At 39.8% G+C, this 19,713-nt stretch overlaps 1 protein-coding gene across 9 annotated transcripts in view; it reads right to left on the reverse strand.

Moving 5' to 3' along the window:
* The window catches only part of RUNX1T1 (RUNX1 partner transcriptional co-repressor 1), a 114,759-nt gene that overhangs the window by 44,032 nt on the left and 51,014 nt on the right, over positions 1-19,713 (reverse strand). For all 9 annotated transcript variants that reach the window (XM_048286442.1, XM_048286447.1, XM_048286443.1 and 6 more), the window contains 3 exons: positions 7,004-7,141; positions 3,034-3,275; positions 1,350-1,439 (listed from right to left, as the gene is read on the reverse strand). In XM_048286442.1, coding sequence (XP_048142399.1) covers positions 1,350-1,439; positions 3,034-3,275; positions 7,004-7,141 — 470 coding nt within the window. The remainder of the gene's footprint in view (positions 1-1,349; positions 1,440-3,033; positions 3,276-7,003; positions 7,142-19,713) is intronic.

Raw genomic sequence — 19,713 nt, forward strand, 5'->3', positions numbered from 1 at the left:
CACTGTGTATACTCAAATGGGCTGGAAGAAAAGATGAAAACAAACAGTACGAATAATGACTTGATATGCAGCTCTCTCCTTCCCATGTCAGATTTATGGGATTCATATTTAGAAGGGCAAGGATGTGAGTCCATAGCACGCAGCGCTCCCCTGGTCAGAGGGCTTGCAAGCTGACTGATAAATTCTTTAGTGACAGATTCTAACAAGCTCCTGGCACCAAAGTCAATTAATTCTGAAGTGGCTTTTAAAAGGAAAACAAACTAGATGCCATGAAAATAAACCATAATGGTTTTAAGCAGGAATATCAGAGTTGGTACAACTGCGAGTAGAAGAGCATATTCAATTCCAAAAGGAAAGCATCTGGCAGCATACCAAGGTAACAGCTATGCTATCTGCATAGAGCCCATATGACACAGCCAGCCAAGGAGGGGGAAAACATGAAAGCAAACCCACTGAGGATACCAGTGCTTCAGGACAACAGAATAGCTAGGAAAACTTATACACGCAGACTAAAATAATGAAATGTCCACCCACACATTGACAATGGAAAAAAACATATGGGAACAATAAATACCTTATCTCTGGGAAAATTCATCTCCACAGCAAAACCAAAACAGAATACAACATGATCTGAGAAGGCAACAATGACTGCTCACAGATCATAGCAATTCAGAGAAGGCAGTTACTGGCAGGTGAGAGGCAGAGTAACTTCCTGACTTCAAAGAAGATATTGCTTCCCTGCTTTCTATTTTGCACATCACGTGTGTATTTCATTAATTAGCTTTTGGATGAGATTTTATCTTTAATTTCTATTAAAAGGTGAACAAGCATAAATCAGTGGACACAGTCACCACTATTCTTAGGACACCATGTTTACACTAGAGGCTGGAATCAGAAGAAATGTCTTTTCCTTGGATGGCAGTGTCACAATCTCATCATGTGCTAATGATTAGCAGCACTTTAGAAATGGGCTGACAGCAGGAATTCCTGACATCCCCTTACTCTGAAACACGCAGTTTGCAAAACTCCAGCTTGTTACAAGCACGTGATTTTATTATATTTATGACCAAGTCTCAAGACTTTGTTTGTAAAAGCTTTTATACCTACAAATGAAAAATATAAAACAAACAACAGCAATTATAGTTAGGGAACTGACAGTTCCTGTGAGCAGCCAGAAATTATCCCAAACCATACACTCAGATGCAGTTACATCCACTAAGCTATGGAAAGTAGCCCTTACACGTTATTCATTTCCCTGACTCTCTTAAAAAGAAAAACTGTAACACACATCTGTGACCTAGCAACAAAATGGTTTGAAATACTTTCCAGATCACTGAACTGTGCAATACCTTTAAAAATGGGATGACAAAAGGTCGCAGTGGGAAGTTAGTAGCTTCTTGCAGTTTGGAATGAAATTCTTCAATTGTCAAAGTAGAATTCTGTTGAGAAAAAGAAATTCTGTCTTGGTGACAAAATAATGAAAACACTTAGCAAGAGAAACAGTAACTGAAGAACTCTGAAATTGCTTAATAACTTGATATTGGTAAGAATAAAGAAAAGCATGCTGCATATTAAATGATTACCTTATTAAAACACACAAAGGAAAGCACAAGGATCTCAGATATTCAATGCCTGTTACTTAGAGTACAGTTTAAGCTCTCATGTGTAAAGCATGCAAAGGCTTTTACATTTTAAGAATCAGTTAAAGCTGCTGTTTTCAAAATCTTTTTTTAATTTCACATTTTTCTACTGTTTTCTTTTGAAAGAGCGCTGTTTACTATGTTCTAGGCTATGCAGGAAAGTCATTACTTTACAGATGAGGTCATAATGAATTCCACACACGGTCAGGGTTGACCAAGGGAATAGCGTGATATGTGGATTTTCCCAAGGAAAAGATCCTAGTTTGCTCCGAAGACCTCAGATGAATTTAGAAATCAACTGTAATTAGCAGTGGGAAAGCAGTTTTGATCTGAAAATCAGTGGAATGTAGATGTTCCCAAAGACACCTTCACCTTCTTTACTAGTTCCCCCTTCCAAAGAGACCCATGTGACAAACAAAACCCCATTAAACAATTATTTTGAATATGGAAGCAAATAGAGAACAAGACTTACTGATTTTATACTGCCTACATTAAACTTCCTTTGACACAGACTCAAGTCAAAGGGCATCCACTGCTGTCAGGTAGGGATTTGTGAAGATACAAGCAAAGACTGCAAAGTCACCCCTCAGCCTTAGTGCTAAAGAGTGCTGTCAGTCTCTGTTCCAAACGAAATCAGTGGCAATTGCAGCTGCTCAGAACAGATGCAAATTAGAGCACTACAATAGCATCTTCCCCAGTACATCCAATTATTGCTGAAGGAAATACATGGGACACAACAATGTCTGGCAGAGAGAGGACTTTACTGGGAGTAAAAAGAATCCTGGGCCAGATTCACAGCTTGCATGTAAAAGGGCAGCCCAACTTGACAGATACAGGTAAGAAAGAGCTGAAATTTTCATTCAGCTATACCATCACAGCAAAAGCCTTATCAATAGTGACTTAAGTAGCAGCAGTGCCTCACTGGGTTCATAATTGTTTGGTTCAAAGATACCAAGAAAAGATTTTGTACTGAGTAACTGCAGTCCAAACATACTCAGCTCATCCTTTTAACCACTGGCACTATATATGTAGGGCTCTCTCCTTTCCCCATCCAACTAAACTAGGAAAGTCAAACCATATTTTACTACATTACATGATTCAAGGTATGTCTACATAAGGGGTACTGGCAGTATAGAATGAAAACCCTCTCACACCATTACATCCTAATATTATACTGGCAAAAATAGTCAAGGCTACACCTGTTAGGGAATAGTTGCTTGTGGGAAGCTAGTAAGGCTACTCATGTTAGCTCTGTCAGCAAGAGCCAGAACTTCACTCTTGCATGTTTGGTATCCCTAAAGTATGATGAATGCAGTGCATGTGACCCACTCTTTTATAAAATAAACATATCAAGCAAGGAAGAGGGAAAAGAACAGGAAAAATACTTGCTTACCACAAGTCCTAGCACAAGGGTACGCACTCTCTCCCCAATCTCTGGTGAAATGTCATTGCCAAACTGCTGTAAAGTTGTAAGAAATCTCTTCAGTTTGCTGAGCTGCCTAGCTCCACAAGCTGGCGGTAACTGCTGGTTAGCCAGAGAGGAGGAAGAGGAAGAGGATGGCCCATTGCTAAAGCCATTAGGAGGAGATGGAGCTCCATTTAATGCTGTTGGTGAATGGCTAGTGCCATTGGTTACTGAAAGAAAAAGAGACAGGAGGATAAAATAAAGATTGGGGTTGGGGGGAGAGAGAGAGAGGAAAAGGAGACAGAGGCGAAAATCCATCAGCTTATGTTTTCTGCACTTGACCTCAAAATTAATTAAGTTGCACAATCAAAGATAATTAGCCTTTAGACAGAGCGACAGTCTGCAGTTTATATCTATTTCCCAGTAGCTGGTGCTGAACATTGTAAGGATTGGAAATAACAGCAGCTGCCTCTCACACAGCCCCTTCAAAATGCTCCTGGGACCTGAAAAGCATCATTTGAATACCAGCCTTTTGTAAGAGGATTTTAAGAAGAGGGAGAGGGAAATGGAGAGAGAAAAAGCATGAGTGCATGTATGATTGAAGACCAAAAAAAAATTGCTCTTTGGGGTAGAAAAAAATGTGCAGACATATTTCATGAAGCCTCAGTTTATCTCTGAATATTTTTACTTGTGTTTTGTACACACAACTGACAGCTGTGTTTATAAAACAGGACTTTCACGTTTTAACCTTACACCACCCAATGAGAAGGTTATTTTTTCCAATACAGATTTCCTAGCTGCTAACATATGGAGCACACAAAGTTGTCTGCGCAGGTATAAATGCTGCCAATGCTCCCTGTGGCCTGAAGCCTTGAAGCAAGGGCATGAAACTAGACTTCAGAAGACTTCTCAGAGACCATGAGCAAATCTCTCTGCTTTCACGTGCCAGCACCTTATCTCTAAAAAGGATAAGAAAGCATTTCCTTCCTGTTGCAAGGTTGCTGTGAGAATAACTATCTGAAGTACTAAGCATTCAAAATGTATGGCAATGAGATCCATGCAGACATACTGAAGACAACAGAGAGGTTTTGGCGGCAATTTCAGTTTGATTCTTATCCACACTCTAGAACAGAGCAGAGAATCAAATTGAGGACATCCTCTTCCACTCAGGTTAGCTGGAACAGCAACACTCAAAACACACACGGTTGAGGCTGAGTCTGATTAGCTAAAATGACAGCAAGAAAAAGGATGGCTCCCTAGAAATACAAGTGTGCCAGCACACTGACAGGTGTGGGCACACAGCATGTGACTGTACCCAGCAGCAGCTGCACTCAGCTGGCCACTGCCCTGGAGAAATTTGCTAATTTCTTTTTTGAAAGTCACTCAGAACCCATCCCAAAAAACCATCAAAAATCAGGAACTTGTCTGCAATCAAAAATGCATAGGAGTATTAGTTTAACGTGTTTCCTATTTAAAAGCACAACCAAGGCAAGTTAGCAACTTTTAAAAACTTTCAATGTTTCTCAGTGACCAGCCTCTCTGAAGCCAAACATCCCAATCTCGTGTCATTTTCTTCACAGATCGTCCTCATCTTTGGCCAGGAAGTCCTTTTTCAGGGTGGACACCTACTACTAGATATAAATCACTATCCTATTACCATATTTAAATCACTGCCACAAATCTTTGAAGGAGTTTTTGCTGGTCTAGTCACCGCCTTCCGGAGGGACTACAGAAAAAGCTATGTGAATTGTTATCTAGCCTCTGCTTGTGTTTCATCCTAGTTTTTGATTGCCTATCCTGGCTGCGTGGGCTAGTGAGAACAAGAATTGGAAAATGCAGAAATAGAAAGAAGCTGGCCTCAGCAAGTTCAGCCCCCTGTGCGGCTCCAGACCACGCTCTGAGTGCTGCAGTGGAGTGAGGTAGCTGAGTAAACAAATACGTTGTGATTGCAAGGAACTCACAAAGCCGAAAGTCATCATACCAGGAGCTTAGTAAATAAGGATTGGGAAGAATACCGACATGTCCTGCTGATCTACCCTGCCACCACCCAACAACTCTGTCACCAGTAATGGGCTGCTCTAGGCAGCGGGTGCTGGGGCTATGATCAAGAAAGCAGACAAATGTGGAGTTCATTACCTAGGATAGATATAGGGAGAAGAAAGGCAGGTAAAGACTTCTCCCACAACAAAGAAATATAGAAATAGTCCCATGATTTCAGCGCTTTCCTTATATCTGCAATATTTTTCAAATATCTGAATTTGCCAATTGGCAGAGTTGTACATAATTTCTGAAACAAAACCATGTTACTATTCCAAAAGAATTCAGCATTTAAAATTTCAAACTAAAACATGTCAAGAATTTTTAGTCATCTCAAACAAAGAAAACAAATATATTCTAGACCAGAAAACAAGTCTGATCTTTCTGGCCTGCAGGCATTCCTGCTGTAGTAATAATCAATGTAACAGACACTCTGACAAAAGTGACTGTTCATTGTACAAGCTGGAACAGCTAAGGCCAAACTCCAAAATCTGACAGGGTAAAAAGCAATTAAAATCAGGGTTTTTTAGACTTTTAGTCTTCAAATAAGGAGCCCCAAAAATCAAGCTGTGGTTCACACACCTTCCGAAGTGCTGAATTCAATCAAATAAACATCTAGAAATCTTGTGAGTACACTGAGGACTGTAAGTGTGATTAAAGAACATTGTCATATTCCTTTTATGATTGCCAAAGATCATCCTGAACTGTGGCAAGGGCATCACGCTGGAAAGCTTGATCTGTAAAAACCTAGAAACAATTTAACTTCAGACTGAAGCAGCTCCAGAGTGAAGCTCCATCCAGGATGATTCAGGTGCTGGAGTTAAGCAAAACAGACAAATCTTTGCAGGATCAGGGTCACTGGGTTAAATGTGAGTTTATGTGAATAGCTGGCACAAACCCTCCTCAATGTTTAAGTTCAACATAAATTGTCAGGACGGGGTTCCCTGGGATAAGTAGTACAAAGGCCTCCAGCTGGCCTTCTGCATAGAGGTGAATTTTAAATAAGGTATTTAACAGACAGAAAGGGACTAAAACAGACATAGGCAAGACAAATAGAAGATGCTGCCTTCATTCTGTTTAGGCATATGTATTCTACTGTTCTAGAAATGTTTTATTTAAAACGTGAAATGTAAACACATTCTCATGTTTATACTATTACAAGGCAGTATAAAAGAGACCAAAAAATTTGCAGCTAAATCTTCGTATGAGAAATGTGGATCATTTCATGGCTGTGAAAAGAATAGTCCAGACAACGTGCCAGATTCAAATCTCAGTTATGCTGATATGAATGCAGCGTACATCAAGACTAGTAGATTTGTTATATGTTTACATCAATAACCTGAGACAGAGATGCAGCCCTAAGTGATTTAGGGACATGGTAACAAACTAGAAACCTCTAGATAAAAACTATGAAAGGACTTTAATTTTGGTTTTATATCAATATTAACTAGACATTATATAGCACTGAAATCAGAATTCTTCACTGAAACATAAGCAGAAGGAAGATTAGTATTTTTTTCATTATGAATTATCTCCACTTTAAAAACAAAAACCAAACAAACAAACTCCCTGAAGTTTCTACACAAAAGGGAATGGGATCCTTTAAACAGCATAATGGCATGTAAGAGAAGAAGGTTTTCTGTCCTTCTCACAAGAGGGCTAATCTGAGCATTAAGTACCTGGGAAACCTGTTCTTTGACAGGGTGACCAAGTGGTCAATGAAATAACAACACAACTCTGAGCTGAATGCCTTAATACCTTAAAGATGCATTAACCTGTCGTGAACTTTGTTTTGCTTAATTACTTTATTGCCATAAAACCAAATGCTGCTCCTGCCACGTCATGCACATTTCCCTTCACCTATTTTGGTTTCTTACATACAGAATAGAAAGAAGAAAAGGAAGAAAATAAGACTAATTACACGTTGTGGGCGTAAATGAACTTGTTCTTGGAGCTCCTTGGGTAGTGGGAGGAGGTGGCATGGTTGGAGGCGTCAGCCTGGATTGTGTCTTCACATCCACAGGTGAGTCTGGCATTGTGGAATGCTTCTCAGTGCGATCTGCAACACACACCACAGGAACACACTGGTTTATTTCCCCAAGCACACCCCCTCTGACAAAAACTTAAAAGCTAATGCAAGAAGTGAGCCATTTCAGCATCTGCTGTGAGAGATTACACCTGATTATCTACTCCAGTGTGCTCTTCCCAAATTGCATCACCTAAACCTTACTTAAGAAGGTGCAACACAGATGGTAAGACTTCATTTGTAGCAGTGCTGCATTATCTTTTGGTTTTATTTCTAGCATGTGCAGATGCTACCTCCCAAGCACTCCAGGAGCTGCAATAATGCCACCTCCCTTCAAGGCCCTCATGTTAGCCAGGAGGAAAAAATAGATGAAGAGACAGGAAGATAATAAATCCCCTTATGACATCTCTTCCAGAACTAAAACCTGAAGCTCTTTAGTACAGGTGAGATATTGGGTGGAATATTGGTTGAAGCCAGCTCTCTTCATGTCTCTTCTTTGTATCACCTGCTGCCCTCTCCATTGCTTCTCTTTGTAATCTTATGTTAAATACACATACCTCCTGGATCACTTTACCACAGTGCCCCTGGATATTCTCATATTCACCAGAAAAATAAACAGAACATGCCAAAATGTCAATCATCTCATACACATACAATTCTTTTCAAATAAGCATATAAGTTTGAACATTCACATATTAAGAACAACTTTTAATGTTTAAAACCTGCAAGATAAGCAGGAACATATCTCCCCAAGAAAACAAAACAAACATAAGGCAAAACCAGGAAGAAAACATCAGTTCTCTTTCAACTAAAGATCTAAAGACACAACACACATGATATAAAAGCTACAGAAGTGTACTCTTTTCCAACATCTTTTTGAATGACACTACCTCAATTTTTTTTTAAAAACCATCCAAGCCCTTATGTTTCATTTATTAAGAATGGGCAAAACACAGCAAAATTTACCACCTGAAGGCAAAATTAAAGCTTTCTCACTTATAACAGGAGTTTAGCGAGCCATCTTGAAAAAAGATGAGTACAGTGAAGTTTAGCTTTTAATGGGCAGAAGTGAAATTCTTCCATCCGTTCTTCAGGGAGTCAGGGCTATTTATTTGTACACTGCCCTACACAAGTCTTCCTGAGCTCCACAAAACTATTTTGTAAGGCAAGTAAGTGTTGCTGCTAATGGGCAAGCACAGAAGTCTGTGGTTTTAATTCAAGACATGTCACATTCTATAAATTCTGTCACTTCACCTTGTGACACAATTCCTTGTTCTTACTAACAACATACAAACTTCAATGAAAAAATCATATCTGAAATTTGCTCTGAGAGACAATAATAGAAATTAAATGCAATGCACACATTTAACAAAGAACATGCATGTTTAAAAGAGCCTCAAAACACTTAATTATTGGAAAACTTAAATACGAGAAAGTTACCAAAAAAAAAAGGAGGGAGGGAGGGAAAAATCCAAAACAGCCCCCACCCCCCCCAAAAAATTAACAACACATAACAGATACCAATCTTTATCTGTCTGAAACTGAAGAAACTGAGCAAGTAAGTCCCAGAGGTGCAGCGTGTCAGGTACTGCAATTATAGAAGCCATCTTCAACCTTTGCTGAAATGCCTACAGGCAATGTTTCAGCTCTCAGGGAAAGGGAGTCATTTCATATAGAATTTAGAGACAAGTTTGGGGAAGATGAGCAGTGAAACACCCCCAGAATAGGATGAGGAGAATAGAGATACAATTTTATAGGATCTGTAGTTTTGATCTAAGGTTAGTAAACCTCAGCTGTGGAGAGAAGAATATCCACAATGATTACCTTAAATATCAAGGCTGCTACAGGTATGATTTGCAAATCAAGCAACAGTAAATTATTATATGCTCAAAAACAAAAACAGGTTTCTAAACAAATTCTATAGGTATTTCTTTTCCATATCACTATACAAAAACAGTTAAATCCCTATCTTCAATAAGCCATTAATTTCATATAAAGAACTATGAAAACTCATCTTGAAATGTTAATTGCTTCCTTAATAGCCAAATTCATCTTGCACTCACCTCAACCAACCTCAGCAACAAGGGAATAAATAGCTTTCAGCTCATGTTGCAACAGAGGGAAAGAGGCACAGCAGTGAGCCCAAGCCCTCCTAAATAAAGGCAAATATTTCTCCCATGCCAAGAAAGGAGAGAGAAAGGGAGGCTTGCCAGAGCTGGTGGGGAGATAACAGTGGGAACTGCTGGTCCATCTGGTTTTCATTCTGCTAACACTCACATTGAACTGTTAAGGAAGGCAGTCCAGGTACACAGATTTGAAGCATGTGGGAGCGCAGACACAGGCACAGAGGAGATGGAGGTGGGTGGAAGAAGGAGTGAGAGAAATCGAGCTCCTCTAACAGACTGCTGCTCGCAGCAAGCAGGCACAGCCTGTATCCTCCAATTCAGCTGGTGATAACTAAAAGCGAGCCTGAGCTGTAACCAACCGCACAGCTCCTGCTCCCTCCCTTCCCTTCACTGCATTTCGAAGCTCAGGTTTGATCAGAAATGCACTCAGATCAGAGGGGGGAGACTTCCCCAAAAAGCTGGAGATGCTTTGCTACTTAAATTGAACACGGTAGTGGGAAATAGTGTGTTGATTTTGCCCTGGAATTTCAGGTTGCCACTCTACCATGATCCAAATGGTTTTTACTACCTCCAAGAGCTTGCCACCCAGTTTGCAGATTGCTGAACTTATCCACAGACCCCTGTACTTCTCATCTAAATCTAGTAACATTAGGTTTGATTTTCCCAATTATCTTTCTTAGGACCTCTTAGGAGTAAACACAAACACCCTTTACATACCACTTACCTTTTCTTTACCTCTCTCTCTCCCTTGCAAAACCCTAAACCTTACTCTCCTACTGTATGATTGCAGGTGTGCAGATTTCTCTCTGACTGTAAGCTCCCTAGTTCTGCCTTCTTTAGGGAGATATTAAGGCTCCTTTCAAGCATACCCCAAAACATTTCTTACCAGAGCACAAGATTACTTTGTCAGAACAGAGATTCTCCATGGGAGCAGGGGAAAAGGGCTTTTGAAGAAGTACATGCAAAATGCAAAGCTCTTCCACATGCTTGGAAGCCAGCATCACACCACCCAGGAGAACAGCCTTTACAGCTCTCTATTCCACCCTCTTTAATAAACAAAACCCCTGTGGGAGCCATTCTGCTCTTACTGCTACTGTTTACCTGTTCCTTACATTTTCATACAGCTCCCTGAACTCTGAGGGAGTGATGGGACTGGGAGCATCTGCCTACAGCAGCTCTGTACCCACCACTGTCCCACCACCCACAGCCCCAGAGAACCTCAGCAGCTGTAAGACACAAATCACTCAGGGGATGAAGTGGCGATGGAGTACAAAGCAGAGACACCACTGATAAAAGAATTAACAGTTCTTGTGATCTGAACTCCTAAAGCTTTTGGTGTCTGACACATAAGCCTGTAACTCCAGCTTCTACAAATCATTATTTATTTCTTAATTAATAAAAACAATAAACCTAACAACCAACGCTTTTTACTATAACGGTTGAAAAACAGCCTGATGATATGAAAGCTAAAGACAAAATAGTATTTAAATCATATTCGTAAGGTAATTTCCTTCAAAAGATGTTATTTCACAAGGCTTTTTATGTATGGACATTCTTCATACAAACTCTCAGTGGATATTCTGCTATTCATACATTCAGAGGTAATAAGGTCTTGGTAGGGGAAGAAAGAATCCCTCAAGAGGACAAACTCTAATTTTAACGTATCAAAACCTGTCTGGGTAAGATTTCACATACATTTGCTCCAGTTTTACAATACAGAGACATATACATTGAATTTTGCCTGAAATTTGGAAGAACTTTCACCATGTCTTAAAATTGCACTATTTCTTGAATTCAAAAACATGTTTATGGTCCTGAGTCAAACCAAACTCCCCACTTGCAAAACTAGTTCCGACTATCTTTTTCTTCAGACGGACATTTCAAACAATATTCCTGAATTAGGAGGGACACACCTGAAAGTTTCATACAGGCAGCATCCCACAACATCACACATTTAAGAGTATAGCCTGTGTATACAGAGGGAGTAACTTTCAGGTGCAACAATTCCTTTCACTGAATCCCTTTAAACAATGACAGACCTGTGCTCCTTAGCCCAGACCAGATCAAATGGGACTGAAACAGAGGTCCTCCAAACTGGAAGGAAAAGGAGACATCTGCAACTCATTCTGTAGTGTTCACTGCAATCAGTTCAGGATGCAGAAAGATGGTGAAATAACGGTCTAGTCCTAATCCATACACACAACCCTCTGGAGCAATGAGAGACTTAGAATAAATTCAGAAAACATGTTTCAAGTATGCAGAGATCTATTGCATTTGCTTTGGATTATATTTTTTATTTAAAAACAAAACCAAGTAAAATATTTTGAAATACACATTCTTGAATCTCCTTTATGGCATAGAGTGAAGAACTGTGATTTAACCACAGAAGTATTTAGCTTCATTTATAATTAAAGAATGTTGTAAAACCAGCTTTAAATTTATGATATTTCTTCTGTGGATTTCTTGGTTCATGGAACTATACTGTTCTTGTCATTCATTCAGTTTTTATGGTAGAGGCTATTTTTATCACTATATTTAGCCATTTAGGTGAACACTGATATTTACTGTAAGCACAGTCAGCTTCTGAACCAAACAAGGAAGAGACAAAACATGCTGGAGCCAGGGCAACGAGAGATGTGCCTGCATTCAAACTGATTTACTTTACTTCCTGTACCCTACAAGATTTAGTCCATTTTTAAAACAAGGCGGTCTTTCATAAATGGCAACATTTCAGCTCACGTGGCATACTTCCAAGTCTAACGCATCAAGGAAAGCTGATGTATGGAACAAAATATGGAATATATAAATACTTTACTGATACCATTTTAATAGCCAATTCAATGTCAAGCATTTCTAGGAGTGGTATGTTTTCAATTTCCTTTTTTAAATGAAAAAAAATTGTGGTATAATACACTGTGGCATTTATTTTACTTTTAGTTAGTGCAAACAGTTCCAGATGTACACTCAAGCATGAAAGATTCTTAAAAGATGCTTTATATTGATTGTACAGTACTTTCTACTTTGGTGCCAACATTTAAAAAATAAAAATAAAACTTGCTAAATTAAAAGAGTCCATTGTCTTGTTTCCTTTAAACCCACAAAAGAGCAAGCCCTACATATGACACAATGGATTAGAACCTGCCTCCACCACCCAAGTTACAGGAATCGAGACCTAAATCTGGAGGATTTAATACTGATGGTTTCTTAGATGCATTGGACTAATTTTGATTATTTTGAGACGGGTGGCAGGGAATTTGCAAACTGTGGATAAGTTCAAGGTGATGAACCTGAAGACAGACAACCACAAGTCCAACCCAAGAGGACAAACTCCATAGTTCTTCCATCCATAATGCTATCATCCTGCAGTCAGTAAGAACTTGTCCTCCTTCAAATGTGGCCAAGCCACACAGCACCATTAGTAATAGGCAGTGTTTGTCAACAACACAACTCCTGACCCTGAAACCTGCTGGTACACTGAGCAGAACAATATTACAAGGTTGCCTTGGTTGAAAAGAACTCGTTTGAGAATGAACGGTATAAGCCTGATACATCTGATAAATCCTATCCGCTCCATGCACTGAACCCTTGGGGAAACCTGCAAGTCATACAATGCAGCCATAAAATATGACATTTAGACAACATCACTGCAGACCCTCTCTCTGCCAAGCATGCCTGGGATTTGTTTGAGACTGGCACAGTCTTCATTCCATTCACCTCTTGGCCCTTTTGACTTCTTGATAAATAAATAAGGACCTAAACCCAATGGATGTTTCTGTGCCGTACACAATGATCTCAAACAGGCATAATACAGACATTAACTATCTGTCAGCACCAGATCCAGTCACATTATTAGCCTAGAAAGGAAACATCACTGGGTTTCCAGTTCCCCAGTAGATAACTTTTACTTCCCAGGTGATTTGCAGGAATGCAGTATCAGAAATCAGCTCAGACTCCGTCTTTTGTCAGAGAACATTACCTCTGCAAGATTTATCCACCAGGAATCAGAGAGTGTGTGCAAAGTGACTGATGGATAAGCACAGCAAAGTTTTCAGATGACATAACATTTCGCTGCTTCTTTAGCATGCTGGGTATGAAGCTCACATACTGAAGATCACCCTTTTGCAAGAGCAATATCACAATTTTGCTGCAGTCTTATCTTCATTCTCCTCTGCTCAGATAGTTGAACAATTCCTATCACCAGCTATTCTTCAGAATAAATGAAAGCACACTCAATTTACCCATTTATGCTCATTTAATATGCAATAGCTAGAAGAAATTCTGTATCCTGGGAGTTCACTGAAGTTATCTGAGGCCAAGTTATAAGAGTTTTCTTCAGCTGTGCTAAAAAAAGCCTTGAGCATAATACAATCTCCTGTCTCCCAAAAGCTGAAAGGGATTTTTGTGCTATTGTCTCCCGGTTTTGGTAGAGCTTCTGGATGATGTAAAGCAGGTAAATATTGAAAATGCTTTATGCCATGTTCTTTGTCCTCAGTGGTACCTTGACTGGTCCTAACATCATGACAATGAACCACAAATGCAGAAGCATTCTCTTTGATTTCCGTTCTCTACAGTGAGAGGTTCTGACTGGCAAATAAACTTGGTCCCACACTCATGGCTTAGCAGCTGAAGGCCAGATAATTACACATATTATAAAATAAGCAATGCATGAGTTCAATCTCAGAATTAAGAAAAAAATGTTGTGGCTTGCTTTGCTTGGACATATTATTTTCTCCTGAAAGAAATGAACTTGTCTTACCATATAATTTCCTTTTTAAAGAGGGGGGGAAAGTAGAAAAATAAACTTTTCCCTCTCATTTAACAATCTGACATGTTTTGACAGTTTCAAAACTATCATAAATTCACTTTCAGTTATTTAATAAAAACTGACTCATGTCAGAATTGCACCTTTTTTTAAACGCCTCTTTTCTCCTTCACCCTTTCTGGCTTTGCAAATTTTACCATGTATAATTGCTTGAATGCAGGGAAGAAGAATACATTCTAAATCTAGACCTGCTACCACCACAATGGTTTATGAAACTTAGCAAGAACAGACAAGCAAAATAAGGGCCAAACTGTGGCAGCTGCCCTGAGTTTCCATAAGCCCCCAGAAAACAAAGTCTACAAGTTCCTTTGTCATGGCTGAATACACAACAGTTCGCCTGTAATGAAGCTGAAAACAATGTGGATTTCTTCTAAATATCCCACCAAACATCATGAGAATTCCTCTGTGTATGAACTAATGCAGTTAATAAGCAAACAGTCCCATAATCAGTATTGAAATACTATTTTCCTGTTTATGCTGTTTCCTAGATCTTTTCTTTTTGTTGACAAGCTATCCAACTAAGAACTGTGTGTTTTGAGTGGTACTCTTGTGTTTCATGTCACAGGAAGTATTACTGCTATTCCAAACCCAGTTCACTGAACACTGAGGCTCAAGTGAATTGACAAAGTGGCACTCTCTGCCTCTGGCATGAACAACTGAAGAACAGCCAGAGCAACCACTGGCCAAACTCATGCCCCAGCCTCCCCAACAAGCTGCAGAGGAGACCACCTCTCTATATTAACAGTCCATCCCTTTACTTGTACAGAGGGAATCTCCAGCACGCTTTCAGATGCACTTTCCCAAAGGCTTCCTGGACCAGTAACTCGTTTCCTTTCTGCACTTTCTGTCCCTGGAATGTCCTGGAATCCTTGCCAGGATTACATGCTATTTGACAAACTACTATCTTAGACTGATATCTAAGAAACACAAATGCCATCAGAATCAAACTGGTATTGTTTGCATGCTCTTATATACTCAACCCCACACAGCACCTTCCCACCAGAAGTAAGAAGATTTTCTCTCCCAGCATCAACTGAAATTTCATAATTTGGTCTCCAGAAACATATTTATGTTTTTAATCCAAAGTTTGTCCAGTCCTAAATTAACAGGAAATCACAGAATCATAGAAAGGCTTGGGTTGGAAGGGGACCTTCAAGATCATCCTGTTCTAGCCCCCCTTCCATGGACAGGCACACCTTTCACTAAACCAGGTTGCTCAGAGCCTCATACAACCTGGCCTTAAACACTTGCAAGGATGAGGCACCCACAGATTCTCTGGGCAACCTGTTCCAATGCCTAATCATCCTCACAGTAAGGAACTTCTTCCTAATAACCAGTCTAAACATATTCTCAGTTTGAAACCACTGTTTGTTACACAAAGCTAGAAGTCTGAAGCAAAATAATGATAAACTTCTTTATTTTTAATGCCCTCATACAAAGTGTAAAGAATAGCTGTACTCATTTTAGAAAAGTCCTAAGAGAATACTGGTACCATATTTCATTAGATTTAGCTGGAACTGAAGTCTCCAATATAGACTACACTAAGTAATCTAAAGCAATTTATTTAAATTCAGGGAAACTTTAGGCGATCAATTCCTCTGCCAAAAAGCAAAAAAGATACTACAGCTGTACTTTTAAGAGGCATTGCTTATATTTATATAACATGCCAGAAGTCCTTTAGGCTCAAAAAGAATCAAATGTGGGTGTAGGAGGTGATATTTTCCATGGTTATACATCTGAAAAGATGACACAGGGACTACCAAAAAGATAATGGGTATACTTTTGGCTTTTTTTTTGGCTTGATTTTAAAATGTGTAATTTGTCATGGACAAGTCAAGACCCTGTAAGATGTGGAGTGGTGCTGGCCAGCCTGCGACAGGCTACCCCCCACCTTGTGGATCAAGGTCCTAAACCCCTGCTCTACCAGACTGCACCATTTTACCAATCCAAAAACCCAGTTCCTCCAAGTGATATTTCAAACAGTGAAAAGTCTGTAACATTAGACTAGATGTGCAGGTCTGGGGAGCAAGACCTTACCCATAATACTGAAAGCAGAGGAAGCCAAACTCCCTCTTCACCAAGTACCAGAACAGTCTGAGGAAGTCTGCTTATACCTACTATTTTACACAGACAGCTAAATTAGCAGACTAAATGTCCCATATAATCACTAAAGACTTAGAGTCTCTAATTTTTTAATCTCTGTGGCTGCTAAATCAGGCATAAACATCCCCATATAGATCTAGGTTCTTTGCCTCATGAGAACCAGAAGCATTCAGACTGCTCTCACAGTGTGGCTGCTGTACACAACAACCGGTGGTCCTCAGTGACCAGGCATAGTAACTCTTTGGCTTCTTTCAGCCCCTCAAGACAGGTATTCATCCACCAACAAAAATATATAATGAAGCATATTTCCCCCCAGAAACCCTTGTGCAGGTGCTGGCATTGTTACCTACTGCCACTACCAGAAAGATAAAAGTGAAACTATAGGCTTTCCTCCATCTCAGTATTATACGCTGACAATCTTCTATAGTGCAACTTATTATACTCATCAGTACTTCAGCATTTGTAGAAATACACACTTTGGAAGACCTTCATTTCACATCATCAGATGATGCCATTAAAGACATCTTGTATTTACATGACTGACTGTCTAGACAGAGTGTGAGAAAATACTCATTATTAGTTACGAGTCAGCTCTTCCTCAGTGCTGCATGTCACACCAACTGTCTCTTATTTTGGGCACTGGATCACACCTGAGTGCAGCAGTGGGGAGGTGAGAAGGGGGAAAGAGAGCCTCAAAAACTTCACAAGAAATAAGGACCCCAGTATCTTCTTAGATGAGGCAATAGTACTTACTGACAAATAAGCTCCCAAGCAACGCAAATACTACCATTAGCAAATCCAAATCTATGGTTTGAATCATCTGGCCTAACATATCACATGCACTCTTAAAAGTGAATGTGAAATAGTATACGCAAATAAAGGAAGAGGGAAAGGAAGGAATTTATAAATGTCGTTTAAGACTAACAAGTATAAAACCAGATTCAACCCCTTTCTGAAGCCAGTGAATTCACACAAATTCATATTGGCACAGCAATCAGGGGATCTCACTCAGAAAGAGAGATGCTGGGTTAGCCTTGCAGGCAGCCTCCAGCCCCAGAAACACTCAGAAATACGTGCTTAACTATAGACACTGAAATCAGCTGTAGGTAAAGTAATGAGACCACCCATGGGGTATACAATTACACGCAATGTTTCTAGACCTTAAAGCATCACAGCAGTCTTAGTCTTGCATAATAAAGCTTAAAACTTCCTTCTTTTGAAGCATCATCCCAATGTTTTGAGTTTTAAATATCAGCTGAAGCCTGAACTGAAAGAAAAATCAGCAATTATTAGAGAAACCACAGAAAATATATGCAAATTTTTAAAACAATTTCAGGTATCATAGCATTGCCATGACTGATGACAGTTGTACAATACATAGTTCATTTCAAGCCCAGTAGATTCAAATTAAAAGTTTTGGGATTTTTTTTCCTCAACAAATATATTAAAAATGTTTTTATATTTATAGAACATCATTTTCATCAAACCACCTAAATCCCCTACTTCAACACAGCAATATTGACCTTTGTGCATCAGTGCAGCTTCCATGGCTTTCTTCTGTACATACATGTATGTGTGTGCCCGTGTGTGTATGTGCACACACACTTCTACACATATGTGACCAAGTTTTACTTACTTTGTTTCGTGTATAAAAATACTTACTGTGATTTTTTTTATGTTTCTTTTTTAAACATTCAGACTTAGAAAACTGGAAGAGGGGAAGATCCTTCAATTACTCTGAAGGGAGTGTTAAATGGAGGGGAAACTGCAGGGCGAGAAGTCAGACACAAAAGAGAAACCACTCAATGATATGAGTGCAACCAAAATATTGACAAGGTAAAGAAGTCTGATGCATTTGAACTCTGAATGTTCAACGTGGATGCACTTAACCCTTTCTGATACGGTTACATTTCCTTGTACATGAAAAAAATCTATGAAATGTAGATTTAACTCTCTCTGTGCTATGGAAACACCCTACATTTGGCTTTGGGCCTACTTGGACATATATATTTTGTGTCCCTGAGTGATGGATTAACCAGTAGAGAGGCCATTTTTATGAGAAAAAGAAGACTATTCCCCAGCAGGACGGCAACCCTGCGGCGGGGCAGAGGGCGCCTCTGGCCGGACGCACCGCGGGAGCACCGGGAACCCCGGGCAGAGCCCAGGCGCCGCCGGGAACGTCCACGGGCGAGTGAGACCACTAGAGGGAGCCGGCATTGTGCCGCGCCACCGGGAAAAAACCGGGCCCCGACCGAATACTCAAACGGCAAGGTGCTCAGGAAGCCAAAGGGAGACGCTTAAGAAAAGTTCTTTCCAGTATCTTCAGCCACGTGATATAAAGGAGAGCCTGTGGTACTCTGTGTGTGTGTACACATCAGTATGTACTATTCTGTGCCCACGGTACCAACAGAATATTAAGTAGTTGTCTCTAAAATTCAGCGATAGTAATTTCTTTCTCAAAAGAGCAAATAGAGTGCCCTGGTTGCAACAAAAGACCTTTTTCACTGCCTCCTATTGTCATCTCTCACCCCAGCCAAGCAAGTTAGATGCTACCCCCCTGCCCCCAATTACACCTCCCCCTCACCTTCCCCTGCTTTGGGGATAGCTTCCTATGTGAAATATTCCAAAAGTGGAATTGCAGCAAGCAACACAATAGGCGATGTCATGCCTACAACTCACACTATATCTAGGCATAGAAACCTGCATTGTGCACACACAACTATAGCCATGTGATGATGGCATGAACTTGAACATACCCCAACACAATTTAACACCATTTCTTTTTTGCACCAAAACACAGAGAACCAAACAAAACCTGGTATTTCCCTCACACCTATAATCAATCAGAGAGATCGAATGGCAAGCAGGTAAGAAATAAAGGCTCACACAGATCTTTATAAACATCCTTTCAGCACCACATATGTGTTAAGAAAGCTAAATCCCAAGGACAGGTACAATTCAAAAGCATAGAGAGTGACCACATGGGCATCTCCCATGAAAACCTATTTCTTTATGGTCTTCTTGGAATAGAAGATGTAAAACATATCAGTACTTGTCTGGTAAGCTTTAAACTGCTTGGATATGAAGAAATGGAGAACTGCTGAACTGCAACAACTATCCATGGCAAACTCTGCAATTATGAAAGGAAAATTTAAAAATGGGGAAATAGGTATACCTGGATGAAATACTAAACAGTTAACAAGAATAACTGTCCCCAAATGAGTTCCTAGCCATTATCTTTTCCATAATTATTGCAAGTAGCTTCAGTAACTGTGCATACAAATGACCTATTAGAAACTTAACAGGTCATTTTCAAAGGTGATTATGAGCCCTGACTTACAGAGTTACTTGGGTTTGCACACAACTCTGTTCAGTGCCAACAATCTGCACAAAATTAAGATAAAATGTGTTTCCAAAACACCAAGCAGAAATAAACTTTCAGAAACTAAAAGAAGGTATGAGGTGGTGAACACTGATGAATCAGATGCTAAAAAATTTGCCTTTGTCTGTGCTCTGGTGTCAGGAGAATGGAAAGGAGGCAGCAATCATACGTT

The sequence above is a fragment of the Corvus hawaiiensis genome, chromosome 26, assembly GCF_020740725.1.
Source record: "Corvus hawaiiensis isolate bCorHaw1 chromosome 26, bCorHaw1.pri.cur, whole genome shotgun sequence".
Lineage (NCBI taxonomy): Eukaryota > Metazoa > Chordata > Aves > Passeriformes > Corvidae > Corvus > Corvus hawaiiensis.